The sequence below is a fragment of the Rutidosis leptorrhynchoides genome, chromosome 10 (genome assembly GCF_046630445.1).
Source record: "Rutidosis leptorrhynchoides isolate AG116_Rl617_1_P2 chromosome 10, CSIRO_AGI_Rlap_v1, whole genome shotgun sequence".
NCBI classification, from domain to species: domain Eukaryota; kingdom Viridiplantae; phylum Streptophyta; class Magnoliopsida; order Asterales; family Asteraceae; genus Rutidosis; species Rutidosis leptorrhynchoides.
In genome coordinates, this window is record NC_092342.1 from 49,365,931 (window position 1) to 49,381,448 (window position 15,518).

At 33.8% G+C, this 15,518-nt stretch overlaps 1 protein-coding gene across 1 annotated transcript; it reads right to left on the reverse strand.

Moving 5' to 3' along the window:
- Window positions 1-439: 439 nt before the first annotated feature.
- Window positions 440-3,941, reverse strand: LOC139872945 (short integuments 2, mitochondrial). The gene is made up of 8 exons (XM_071860879.1): window positions 3,670-3,941; window positions 3,473-3,577; window positions 2,823-2,900; window positions 2,467-2,608; window positions 2,285-2,355; window positions 1,734-1,830; window positions 1,331-1,548; window positions 440-707 (listed from the first exon to the last, which is right to left on the reverse strand). The coding sequence occupies exons 1-8, from the start codon at window positions 3,838-3,840 to the stop codon at window positions 456-458; spliced, it is 1,134 nt and encodes a 377-aa protein (XP_071716980.1). The 5' UTR covers window positions 3,841-3,941; the 3' UTR covers window positions 440-455.
- Window positions 3,942-15,518: the final 11,577 nt, after the last annotated feature.

The window sequence follows — 15,518 nt, forward strand, 5'->3', positions numbered from 1 at the left end:
TAAACCGAGAATTTGAAGGTCCAGAAGGAAGGGTGGGATTATCTGGAGTGGTAGATAGGAAAAACATGTTTAGGAAGAAAATCGGCGAAAGTGGTCGGTATAGTCTAAATCTCTCCCTTAACAAAACTTAAAGCAAAATAGAAAAACAAGTCTTCAAGAATAAGTTCTTTGTGATAATTAAGAATCAGTATATGCAGTTATGCACTTTGGTATAACCGATATTGAAAAGATACAAGTTCCATAGACCATAACAATATGTTTCAGAAATATTAGTTGTTACATACCGTGTTTCCTTGACACAAGTCTTCAAAAGCATCGAAAATTCGAGGTTGTTAGAGATTCGACAGCCCATTATATGCAGTGTTTCATGTTACATTAGTACAATTTAAGACTCCCGGAAAAAAAAAAAAAAAAAAAAAAAAAAGAGAGAGAGAAAACATTTTGATCTAGGAGAATCATGAATTAGTAGCGACACAAGGAACATCATCAAGGATAAAAGGGCCAAGTTTGCCAGCCCTAAACAATGTAAGGAATTTTTTAGATACCATCATTCGAGCCTCATTTGCTTTATTTGATATCTTGAATGCCTTCTGCAATGCTTCAAACTGTTCTTCAATCAAAACCTCCAACTCGTTCTCATCCTCCAGATCACCTCTGAATTCTGATAAAGTTGAGTATAGCGCGGATTGCACCTTTTTCGCAACACCCTGCATGAGGAAACGTTGGTGATTTTACTGTCATCTAACAATCATTTTAGGTAATTGGAATTTACTTGAAAAACAAGAGTTATCTAGTTATATTTAATACCGGGTTTGGAGAGTGTGGAGTGCACGCCCGTAAGAGTTGACTAGGTACTATCAGGAAAATAGTGGGGGTCAAGGGGGCCGCGCCCCTGGCGGGGTTACACCCTTTGGTTAACGATTTTTCCCGCCAAAAATCGAAGGGTGATTTTCCCTCCAGAGAATCATTTACTGGCTTTTCAGCCCAAGAAAACAGAAAATGAATCCTCTCTAATACTCTAGATTCGTATTGTTCTTGCCTGCAATCGAATCACGTTGCAATCGAATCACGTTCTTATCCCAATTAAGGTTTCGTGAAACCCGAGGCTTGTAGGGTCAAAATACTAAATTGAGAAAGTGTGTTACGATTCAAGAACCAATTTAGTCATGAATTTCACACCCAAGTATTCTAACAGAAAACACAATATTTTAAACAGGTAAAAAAAAAAAAATATGAAATATCTGGTGTTGTAAGGGTGACAATATGGGCAAGTCAGATATTAAGTAATGGGTCAAAATGGGATTGGATCAAAACAAATTTCAGATACTACCTCCACATAATGCAGATCGGATGCAACAGGAAGAACTGGCCTTTTAGGCAGAAGATCCTTAAGATGATGATCATGTTTATTATCACTTTCATTTTGCAGGTCCTTAAGCATGTCATAATGAATGTTCCTCCAGCGGAGGGGAGTTTGTCGTGTATTTAAAACAGCAAGCAAATATTGAGCAATACGTTCTTCACCCACAACTGAATCTTTCACAGATCCTGCAACATTATACGAAGTTATAGCATGCGAAATTTCGATGTTATTGTTGAGTTTTAAGAAGTCTCAGAAGAGTTGTATGAACATATCAAAAACTTCATGCGAGTAAAAACATAGAAAATTTATGATTATGACCAACATAATTTGATTTTTAAAAAGTATAATCTGAAAAGCTAGAACATCAAACCTGAGAGAGCTAACTTTAATCCTGTTTCGATGTCTGAAATGGTTGGAACAAGGACTCCAGGGGTATCCAACACATATATGCTAGGTCGATGTGCAATCTGCACGCGAGAACAAATGATATTAAAAACTTATTTTATTTTTGTGAAAAAGATTGACTAAAGCTTCTGTTTTTGTGATGTCTGGCGATTTTGTATTCAAAGGTTGTGGTCATTTTTGTTCGATTTTCTCCCTTTTATGTTGGAGTATTGTCAATGGTGTTTAGCTCATAATCATTTCTAAAGAATTAAAAAAAAAAAAAATTTATTATTATTATTAATTTTTTTTTGTAGTTTTTCTACTGTCCAGAGTCTAGCTTGAGTCTTGACTGTAGGCCTTGTATTCTTTTGTAAAGACTTGGCTTTATATTAAAGGTAGTTTGCATTTAAAAAAAAAAAAAATCTCCCACTTTAATATCTTGCCATGTAATATGTACGGTGAACCAATATTTTTCATATATTATCAACAAAAACAATAGTGTTAAATTCGTATCCAGTATAATATAGAAAATCAAACCTTAAATCCTGCAATATCTTGAGTTACACCAGGCAATGGTCCTACTTTTGCTCGTTTCTTCTTCTCCTGCGCTAAGAAAAATCCAATAGTTATTGCCAGAGACATCGCGCTTAATAAATATCAGCAAATTATAATCACGTCATAGAGCTAAACAACAACACAAATTAGATAAAACATATTACCAGGAAAACGAGATGAAGCGATTTGATGAATGCAGTTGATTAACGCAGACTTGCCAACGTTTGGCACGCCTACCACCATCACAAGCAGTGTAGGTTCTTTCGCAATCTTTTCTTTTAATTTAAGCTCAACAAGCTCTAAAAGCTATTTATAGTTTAAACACACGTTAGACTACAGTAAAATAAAGATTAACTAAATAATAGATCAATTAATAAATGTCATATGCCAACAATTCAAATGAACTGGGTCAGCAATCTTTTAGTTCTGATAGAAAGCATTTTGAACAAAGGTAGATCCTTTAGCTTAATTTGGTATTTTTTATATTTATGTTCTAAGATTGAAACGGATAAAATCAAACCTTTTGAACAGAGCTCCTACTATGTGCATTGATGGGAAGACAATCTTGCTTGCATGATCCAAAATAATCAACCCATTTCTAACAAAACCCAAACAACAAAAATCATTCCAATTTCCCACAAATTTATAACCCAAATCACCTACAAAAAAAAATGGCAACTACATATTCTATGCAAACATACATAAATTCAAATGTGAGTCCAAAATTAGCACTACTTCAGCATCTTTAAAAAGTACTTCATTGTTTTAAATCAACACGGTATAAGAAGTGATGCGTACACAACAAACAAGCATAGCCTTATTATCTCAAAGTGTTCAATTGACAACCGCTTTTTAGGGCAATTAACAACCGCTTTTTAGGTAACAATTATCTCATTTATCATATAATGAGGCCACAAGTGAACTAAATTTAGGGCTAATGATTAAGAGAAATTATATTGTGTACTAAAATATGCCAAACATCAGATACTGCTTGAAAGTGAATCGTATTTAAACCGATTGACGTCACATTACGCCAATTTTCGGACAATTTAAGAATAAGCAAAGCTTAAAGTTTACAATCTAATATCAATTCTAAGTGATCAATCAATCAATTTTTAATTTTTCTAGTAAAAAAAGCAAATAAAAGCAAATTAGTAAATAGATACATACATGCATAATATTAGGGTTAGCTAAATCCTTCTTATTGAGAGCAATTACACGGCGTTTAGTAGATAAACGCGGTTGAAGGTCTTGATTTGCAGAAGATAACGGAATCTGTTATCACAATTATTATCATAAAACATACATTAAAAATGAATTAATGAATCAAAATAATAATCTATAAAAAATAAAAATGGAATGCATACTCGAGAATCACGGACTTCAATAACAAGGTCAGCAAGCTTAAGGCGAGAATTAATGGCACGAGTGGCGGCGGCCATATGACCGGGAAACCAATTGATATTGCCGCCGCCGGCGTTAAAACTCATATCACCTAATCCTTTTTTTACAATCTTAATTATTCCATTTCCCCCCATCTTTCAAAGTTTATTGTTTCTTCTCTTTAACTGTTTTCTAGGTTTTAACTTCGACTTAGGGTTCCTGCTGCTTCAAAAAATTAGGCCCTCAAAATATGAAGTTTCACTTGAAATAATTAGTAGATGATCGACTCGTGTGAGTTTTTTTTTTTTTTTTCATCAAAATTCAGAAATTCACATCAGTTATCATATTTATATAATTTATTAATTACTATTACTATTTACTATTACTATATAATTACTACTATATATACTAACGATCGTGGAATACTCAAATATTATTGGTCGGCCATACTAACGATCATAGTGGAATGCTCAAATATTATTGGCCGGCCACTATTCACGATCGTGGGATACTCAAATATTATTGGTCGGCCATACTAACGATCATAGTGGAATGCTCAAATATTCTATTCACCTTTTTTTTTTATCCCTTCACCTATTTTTTTCTCCCTCGGATCCCTATTAGTCGAGCACTGTTCATCATTTTAAATATTTTTTTTGTCCTTTTTTTGCCCTATTATGTCTTTATCACTTGGAGAAAGTTGATAGGATAGTATACATGAATACATACACTCGCTATTACGCGGTTTAAAATATATAAGGATCATAGTGGAATGCTCAAATCCTATTGGTCGGCCACTATTCATCAATAGTAGCCTGCCACTATTCACCTTTTTTTTTCCCCTTCGGATCCCTATTAGTCGAGCACTGTTCATCATTTTAAAAAAAAATTTGTCTTTTTTTTCCCTATTATGTCTTTATCATTTGGAGAAAGTTGATAGGATAGTATACATGAATACATACACTCGCTATTACGCGGTTTAAATATATATATATATATATATATATATATATATATATATATATATATATATATATATATATATATATATATATATATATATATATATATAGTGGTAGGATCAAGAGGGAAGTAACCATTCAGGGGGAAGCGGGGGGAAACAAAAACTTTTTTTTTCGTTTTTTGAAAAAACTTTGTTCACGAACATTATAGATGAGATGAAAATATAAACATTTAGTAGAGACACTTTGTGATAAATGTTTTTATTTTGGCGGAAAAACGCTCGAAGAAGTAATATATAACAATCATCGTTTTTTCGAGCGTATTTTGAGGTTTTAGCTATTGGGGTTTAGATATTAGGGTTTAGATATCAGGGTTTATAGGGTTTAGACATTAGGGTTTAGAAATTTAGGGTTTAGGGTATAAATTTAGGGTTTAGATTTAGGATTTAGATTGAGTTTTTAACACGAACGGTTTAGAGTTTAGGGTTTAGAGTTTAGGGTTTGGTGTTTTGGGTTTATGGAATAAACCCAAAATACCAAACCCTAAACCCTAAACCCTAAACTCTAAATCGGGCTAAATTTTACTTCACAAAACATGAAGAAAAAAAAACGTTCATATTCTTCACGAACAATATTATCTTGAATGTTATTTTTGTCGATCGTTTTTCCGCCTAAATAAGAACATTCATCACGAAGTGTCTCTTCTAAATGTTCATATTTTCGTGTGATCTTGATGCCGGAAAAAAAAATGAACAAAAAAATTTTTGCTTCCCCCCGCTTCCCCCCGATTGGTTACTTTCCCATTGATCCTGCCCCTATATATATATATATATATATATATATATATATATATATATATATATATATATATATATATATATATATATATATATATATATATATATATATTTTCTTCGGATCCCTATTAGTCGAGCACTGTTCATCATTTTAAATATTTTTTTTTGTCTTTTTTTTTGCCCTATTATGTCTTTATCATTTGGAGAAAGTTGATAGGATAGTATACATGAATACATACACTCGCTATTACACGGTTTAAAATATATAATATTTTTAAAAATTTTTTTTAATTAAATCGCTAACACTTTTCAAGCAGCAGCGCGCGAACTGTCGGTCATTATTCATCAATAGTGGCCTACCACTATTCATCATTTTTTTTTTACACTTTCACTTTTTTTTCCCACTTTCACTTTATATATACTATATTGGCCGACTCCTATTCATCAATAGTAATTTTTTTTAATTTCCCACTATTCATCATTTTAATTTTTTTTCTCAAATACATGAATACATACACTCGCTATTACACGGTTTAAAATATATAATATTTTTTAATATTTTTTCTAAAGTTAAATCGCTAACACTTTTAAAGCTGCAACGCGCGAACCCACCTTTTTGTTATTACCGTATAATACACAAAAATGATAAATAGTAACTAGAGGCATTTTTGTCCTTTTACTTTTTCTTTTTATTCTAATTAAATTCCACTACACAAAAAGACCCCCACAATTTTTTCAAATATTCAAATCGACCCCCCAAACAGGGGGTAAAGTGTCAAATAACCATTTTCATAAAAAAAAATCTTAAATAAACTTCACACAAATATTCAACGGGTCATATCTTCTCACTCGCAACGAGTTAAATTTTTCCAACACCATCGTTAAACTCGAAATAATTTTAGAAACACAATGTCACTAACTATATGCAAAACGGACGCTTTTTAAAAAACGCTAAATATTTAGGGTACCTTTCATACACGTTGATTTTGCGTTAAATTTTTAAAAGTCGATAATTACATAGTTAAACGCGGAGATGGACATATATTGTTAATTTAAAATAACATTTAAATCTTTCATGGGTTATACTTTTTAGTTCGACTCGAGTTGCGCTTCAACGACATCATTCTTTAGCCACGAAATAATTTTACAAACTAAACGCAATAATATACATTAAAAACCGAACCTCCAACGCGAAGCGAGGGTTCAACAACTAGTTTATAATAATAATTATTAATTTATTAATAATTAATAAGTAAATATTTAATGCCTTAGTGTTCTTAATGGCAAAATTTCATTACTCAACTCCTTAACAACCCACCAACTTAAAACGGATTTATCATCCAATCATTGCAAGTTACATTACAACGACTTCTACTTATAACCAATAATACGAAACATTAAAATACAGTCGAAAACAATATTCTTATTCATCATGTGAGGCTGAAAGATAGCGCTATTACTAAACATTACACGCGATGATGATGTATAACATGTTCTTCTTATCCACCATTGCATGTTGATCTTCATAACACATTATCCATTCACGCAAAGCCAAGAACACCGACATTTGAATTCCAACCCAAACACGAACTTTTCTCCATAGTTACAAAGCAACACTACAAGTATACATAATGTGATCCAAACTTCCAACCCGAAGCTCACATTCCACACATCCAATATGTTTGATCTAACGACCCTTTTGTGATATCTTCAGTCTCGTTGGCAACTGATTTAACACTAACCTCCACATTAAAATGTTCATCTTACGCGAAAATATTTTTACCCATATAGTATTCTGACCCGAAGACGATAATAATATACCATCAATATACATGCACGTGACTCCGGTAACGAATAAAGAGCCATCAGATATGCACCATTCCCTCACATCTTCTCTTTCCAAAGTGATCAGCCGTCCGATTATCTGAACCATTTGATTAATATGAAGAATGACTAGCGAACCCAAAGATGCTCTCTTCTAATTCCAATTACATACCTTATTGATCGATCTTTCTGAAATGGAACAATCGGGACTAGACTCCAGATGTAAAAGGCATCAAGGCATGGATACTTGTCTTTCAACAACCCATCACCTAGCCAATTATCTTTTCAAAAATGAATCGAGTAGTCATTTCCTACTTTCTTTCGCAAAACAATAGAAGGAAGAAGCCCCTTTGTTAATTGTTAATAATCGATTAAATTAATAATATATTTAAAGTTAATGGTAGACGTTAATGTTCAAAAAATTTGTGTATAATTTTATAATTGTCACTTTAAATAAACTAGATACAATATTTATGCCAAAGAGTTTTATGCACTGTAAAGTTGTCATTAAAACATCATTAAATAAACTACCACTTGCATTATTAGAGCAGTGGTACCTCGAGGTATTCGGGTTTCATGGAATTGAGGGTATTCTTAAAGTTTTTCATTAACTCTTATCACATGCCACGCACATGAGGGTAATCTTGTCACTTTATACAATCCTACTCACCCCTCCTTCATCTTTAAGAACACCTTCATCTAAAAGAGCACTTCATCACCATAAAATTTAAAACTTTCAAATCAAACACAAGAAAACACAAATTCAAACACAGCTAATTAAAAAACCACGATGAATTAACGAGTCTATATACTCGATCACAACTAATTAAAAAACCATGAACAATATAAATGTTGATAGCTCCCTTTGAATTTAAAGGGTATGTATACATGGATGATGTACAGTTGTAAATAATTGCAAAGAAGAAAAATCGAACAATAAATTTAAACACCTCAATCACAGAGGTTCAAGATGTAATAATCAACTATGAAATCAGAATGAGTAGCAGAATTGTTCACTCCCAATACAACTACAATCTAAATGCTCGACAAAGTATGAGCATGACAGATGATCAATGGAATCGGTTAGGGTTTCACTAGAGAAACTCATACACACGTACAAGAACGATTAAATGAAATCAGATGCAAAATATCTTAATTTTGATTACTTAAATAGAAAAATGGCAATGTAAGCCCTTTCAAATATCACCTTCTGAACTTAGGCCCCAAGCTATCCATATATTTATATTCAGCACCTCCAGCTTCCAAGACTTCAACAAAGCTCACCTAACTTATGTTTATTCAACATATATTCAGAAATATTCAAACAAAAGACAAACACGTAAAAGTATAAAAAAAATATGAAAGAATAAAATTGGAAAGTTTGTTACGATAGTTTGTTGCAACCACGAAAGGAACAGATGTCACGTCATCATTTCATCTAACAAACTATTGGCATCTATAAATACACCCCTTGGGCCATTCATTACACACACAATCTAACACACAATCAATACGCAATTACTCTGCTAAAATCATTAAAAACATTTACAGTCAATTACATTGGATTCCAGTCATCATCGAAATTCAATCCCCTGAAGATATTAATCTACTCAATCCGATTTATTAGATAAGGATAATATATTTATAGTTAAGATTGTATAAATATTAGTCAAACATACAATAGTTGGCAAAATGATCTTTACCATAGATAACTGACTAGTTTGCTAGGATTTGATTTGGTGGATCACATCCAGCTGTACATGCTTGTATATATACCGATGAGATATGAATGAAAACCATCGATTGAATTCTCATACATTAACACGATATCAGTTGTTTACCTTTAGCCCTGCTTCTCCTCCATCGTAAATCAATCAACCAAACAATCCTAACCTGCTTCATCTTCTTCTTTCTTCACGATGGCAGAACAATCCAAATATCACCCAGCCCTCACTGTTTCTAACATCCGCAACATGATTCCTATCACACTAGAACTCGACAAAAGCCAGTATAATTCATGGACTCATGTGACAACCCGGAAATTTTTGACCAAATTTAAATTTTATCTTTAAATGATTTAATGTTTTCGACACGATAAGCAAAGTCTGTAATGTTGAGTCACGAAAGTTTTGAAACTATATTCATGTAATCAATTATTCTTTGACTGTTCTCGAAGATTCACGAACAATATATATATATATAACTTAATGTGCATATATATATATATATATATATATATATATATATATATATATATATATATATATACACATATATATATACATATATATATATATACACATATATATATACATATATATATATATATATATATATATATATATATATATATATATATATATATATATATGATTTCAAGTTATTTAGTAAACGATAGTAACATTCGATTATTGATTCGATTGATATTTAGATAAGTTAACTAAAACGTTTAAGATGAACCAGTAAAACACTAATTTGCTACAGTATTTTTGAATTGCTACAGTACCCGAAAAGCTACAGTGTTTTCGAAAATCACTATTTGCTACAGTAAAAAAACTTTGCTACAGTGAACACTATTTCAAAATGAAAATGTATATACTACGAGATGATGATTTATAGAAGCAAATAACCAAAACACTTAATTGATTAAAGCTACACTTCGAGTGACATAGTTTATCAATGATTAAGTTTAATTTTTGATAAAGGTACACGTCGCGTAACGAAAAGTACTAGTTTTCTAAGCGTACGAAAATGCGTTCGAGAAACCGGAAGCGGGACATAAGTCGAACGTAAACGTACAAGACATCGGAATAAAAATTACAAATCAACTATGCACGGGAATATAATATAATATATAATTAATTAATATAAATTATATATATTATATATTATTTTATTATGTCGACGAACTAGTGTACAAAAACAGATGTGAGCTGTAAAATCATCCCATGCGATCGCATGGGATATGGCCTAGGAAGCCATGCGATCGCATGGCAACCCTGGACAGGCCAACCACTATAAATTCGATCGAATTCTGTTTATTGATTCACAAATCTCTCCATCTCTATATTACTCTGTATTATATATTATTATTATTATTATTATTATTATTATTATTATTATTATTATTATTATTATTATTAATTATATTATTATTATTAAGAGTATTAATATTATTAATAGTAGTATTATTACATATAAAATACTACGACGAAGTGCTGTTCGGGTTATTTCAAAATGGGTTTTCAAAAGGGATAGAGCTAAGGAAACTATGTGTTATAGCTATGGAGGTTATGGGTATTGTTTGCAAATCAAACCTAGTGTTTATCATCTCTGTTACGTCTACGTACTTTCCTGCAATATTGAATCACAATATTGATACGTGAGCATTCATATCTTATCTTTTATATATTAATTGTGTATCCATGTCTAGTGCTCGAGTATATATATTTATGCATCCTTGTATGCTAAATTTCGTCGTTAAATAGTTTATGATGAATCACGAATTAAATACATATATTACTGATAAAAGGTATATGATATGCATGTTTTTGGAAAGCTGGCGAAAAATCAATAACTTTTCATTTAGAAATCGCGTAATTTCGATGAACGAATTAAAGATATGGTCAATTGATTTATGATTGACGTTAATTGGAATTGCTTTTGAATCTTCAATTAATATTTAAACAACTTGTTTGTAAGATTGATAAATTGGATTTTTGAATATTACCAGCCGAGTAAATGAATCCTTATATAAGGCACGTCTCGTTTTGTTGAACTATTGTCAAAATTGACTTTTAAACGACTTTGGATAACTTTTGTATGTCGATCTCGAGCATTAGGATTGTGATACACTATGACTAGACCTAGCTTGTTAAACATTTATTGACCAACATATGTTCTCTAGGTTGAGATCTACCGTTATTTGGGTATTCCGAGTTTCGGTCACATTTCGGTGAACAACTTTATGTGCTACTAAGGTGAGTTTCATTGCTCCCTTTTTAATTGCTTTTGCAATATATTTTTGGGCTGAGAATACATGCAATTTATTTTAAACGCAATGGACACAAGTACATACTAAATTCTACACCGAGTTTGAACCGAAAATCCCTTAGCTTTGGTAACTAGTAACTACCAGTTATAAGAACTGGTGGGCACGAGTAGTTGTATATGGATCCATAGGGCTTGACATCCCCGTCTGTTCCAGGTATAGAAACCCTAGCCTGAACTATAAAACAGACGTATGCTATTTGAGTTTAGTACACGTTGGATTGCGTGTATTGTACATGTTGGTTACATGTATGTTAAAACAGGGGTACTTATTATATATACGTTAAAGTTTAGTTACCAGGGTGCTCAATCTTGTAGAATATTTTGATAAACGTTTCTGGATGAAACAACTGAAATCTTGTGATCCACCTTTATATACAGATTATGCGCAACATTAAAACTATGAACTCACCAACCTTTGTGTTGACACTTGTTAGCATGTTTATTCTCAGGTTCCCTAGAAGTCTTCCGCTGTTTGCTTATATGTTATACAAGATATGTGCATGGAGTCATACATGCTTTATTCGAGAAAACGTTGCATTCACAAATCATCACCATCTATCTTATTTTGACTGCATTGTCAACGGAAGTACTATTGTAAACTATTATTTACGGTGATTGTCTATATGTAGAAATTATCAGATTTCGAAAACCTTTGATTTAAATATTCATTTATGGTGTGCCTTTTCAAAAGAATGCAATGTTTACCAAACGTATCATATAGAGGTCAAATACCTCGTAATGAAATCGATGAATGACGTGTTCGTCCATATGGATTTGGAGCGATCGTCTCAGTTGGTATCAGAGTGTTGGTCCTAGCGAACCAGGTCTTGCATGAGTGTGTCTAACTAATAGTTGTTAGGATGCATTAGTAAGTCTGGACTTCGACCGTGTCTGCATGTTAAAAGTTTTGCTTATCATTTCTTGTCGAAAATTACATGCTTATCATTCTTAGTCCAGACACGTTTTACTGCATTGATTGCATGAATAGTTTATAGACAAAATTCGTATCTTAACGTATCTGCTAATTCATATCTTAGCATATCTGTTACTGTAAACTTTGCCTGACAGCTTCCGAAAGTTCCTCTGTAAATTGCGGGATCCCTTGTATTATATATAGGTATTCTATGTAATTAGAATATCATCCGATATCCAAAAATCATTTCATATCAAAAATCCTTTATGTAACCGTGTAAGATGAATTCCGCATCTAGTTCGAATTCCTCAGATTCCGACAGCTATTCCGATATGGAGTTTCACTCGAGCTCCAAAAACAGTGTAACCGGAATGGAACAACCAATCAGCCATCACCTATTCTGGATGAATTGGGGATGGGTTCATAATCTACTTAATCATTGGAGATAAGAAGAAGGTGATCCCTTTCATCCCCCACATTCCCCTCTTGGCGAGAAACCTGAAGCACTTACCGGCGAACCTGTTCGTAACACCATTTACACCCTCATTTCCAGAATAGCTCGCAACGACTACGTAATATCCAACATTCTAAATCTTATTCATCCTCTTATCTGAACCGCCAATCATCCGGGGGTAGTAGAAGAAGTCAACGAGCTTCGCACTCGAGTAGTGACTTTGGAGAACATGATGCGCAACTTGCAGGCATCACAGGCACCACCAACATCAGCGGCAACAGTACCACCAACAACAACATCCCCATCACACACCTCAACATCACAATCTGTACCTCGGATATCAACATCATACGCACCATGATACCAAGGAGTACCAACAACAACAAACAATGAAGTATGGATTCATAACTTCATTGGAGAAACATCCTACGTCGATTATGTAATCTCTAAAATCTTAGAGATTATTTATTCCAGTTCTAACCGTAAATCAGATGAGTAGAGATGGTAGAGGGGAGAATAGAAACCCTGACAAGAATGGTACGTGATTTACAAGCTAGACTTGTTATACAAGCACCACCAGCAGTTACCGTCAATATCACCAGCAACACCTGTATCACCACAAGCTCCACCAACTTCATAACCACCGATGATATCGACACCACAATCACCAATGGGTATATTAAGATAACGAGTTATGGAGTATTAACTTGTAACACCGGCCATTTTTTTTTTAAAACACAGCGGAAGACTTTATTAGTAAACACAGTATAAGTCACGTCATTACATTAAACCGTATAATTAAGTTTAAGCTTACACAACAGTGTTACGTTATTACAAAACATTATTTAAACAAAAGTCCATGTCAGAGTAGGGTTGTCAAACATGTCTTCTGCATCAATACCCATCCCGACTAGCAGTACCTAAACCTGCAAGGGGGAAAACATGTGGGGGATTAGCGCACCACTAAGTGAATGGAATCTATCTAACAGATATAGCTTAAGCCACACACAAGCTATATACTAACAACAACACTTGCTAACTACCAACTAGCATACAATAAGACAATACGAGGATCGGCGGCTTGTACGAGCACACGACTCCCAGCTGATCGGGCCTGAGTCTACCGATAGTCCCTGCTACTCAATTCATAGTATAGTTATCCAGATGCAGGGGATGCATCATTCACACTATACTCCATAATCAGTAGCCTATGGACCCAACCTCCCCTAGGCACGGTTGACCTCATACGGACTCTAACCTCTCCTAGGCACGGTCTCGAGTCCCCAGTCTCCCTACGCCCGACTGGTGCCATTCACACAGTGTACACATAATTCACATACAACATCAGGCAAACGATATTATTCTATCATGGCAATTCCTACACTATGCATGGTAAAAGAGTCAACCACAGTAGCATGATATGCTACTTAAACTCTATCCGTAGATAGACCCACTCACCGAATACCAGCAACTAGCTCAGATACTCTATCACTGAGCGGCTTCCTTATCCTTATCACCTGAACATAAGGCAATCAAGTTAGTTTCTGTCCGTTAACACAAAACAGCACAGTACAGAAAATCAGTCACAAAAAGCGCCGTTAAAAGTCCACCTAACACTTATGCAATTTCAAAATTTACATCCTGAACACCAAAATACAAACGAGCAGCATAACGGCTAGAAAAAGGCACTTTGGTAAAACATTCAGCCCTGGACACAAAGTCGGTCGACTGTCTCCCCAATCGGTCGACTGGCGTAGACAGTCGGTCGACTGTTGACACAACCGGTTGACTGACTTTCCCAATCGGTCGACTTATTTGGTATATCCACAATCGGCCGAAAGTCAAACTCATTCGGTCGGTTCACTCGCCCGTCGGTCGACTGTCGACCGACAGTCGGCCGACTGTGTTCATCATCTGCAGATTCTGAACACAACCTACAGACTTCAAGCTAAATTCACCAAAACTCGATCTAGAGCTCTTTTTCGACACCAAAACTTACCACAACTCAATTACTACATGTTATAGACTATAAACCCACAAAGTTTTGACCATAACAACATCAAATCCTTGGATTTTGACACAAAATCAAGCTTTTGAACAAATACACTTAAAAAACACCATTTTAACACTAAATTGATCATGAAAGCTCATGATTCATACCTTAAAAGAATCAGTAGAGTGTAAAGAACGTGATTTCAAGACCAATTCAAGCTCAAGATCAACAATGGGGAATTAGGGTTTGGTTAGGTGGGGATGTAAAGGACGGGAGGTGGATTTGGGGATTTTTGTGAAAATGGAAGTATTACTTCTAAGATACTCACTTAAGGCTGCCTTTTTCCCCCACTACCCAAAACACGGGTATTTACCAGTTATCTAACAACTTAACACAACTGGTAAAGTACTCTAACGAGGTCCAAAATAAATAGACCAACCACCCCTGGGACCCTGGTCACAAAGCGCATCTAACCATATAGATAAATAATAATAAAGCACAATATTAATTAAAAGCATATAAAACACATAATAAAACTCTAAGGGCAAAATAGTCTGAAAGGACCCGTTCTAATCCATCCGGACGAAGTCCATATCGATTATAAACGATTCACAACAGTTGATTACATCGCGAGGTACTTGACCTATATATGATACATTTTATAAACATTGCATTCGTTTTTGAAAAGACAATCTTTCATTACATTGAAAGTTAACGGCATGCATACCATTTCATAATATATCTAACTATAATTAACTTAAAAATAATCTTGATGAACTCGACGACTCGAATGCAACGTCTTTTGAAATATGTCATGAATGACTCCAAGTAATATCT

Excerpts from the sequence above, each read along its gene's own strand:
- LOC139872945 (XM_071860879.1), bottom strand. The coding sequence starts at position 3,840 with ATGGGGGGAAATGGAATAATTAAGATTGTAAAAAAAGGATTAGGTGAT. Across the intron at positions 3,578-3,669 it reads TTGAAGTCCGTGATTCTCGA|ATTCCGTTATCTTCTGCAAA; the intron begins GTATGCATTCCA and ends TTGTGATAACAG. Across the intron at positions 2,356-2,466 it reads CGCTTCATCTCGTTTTCCTG|CGCAGGAGAAGAAGAAACGA; the intron begins GTAATATGTTTT and ends GATTTTTCTTAG.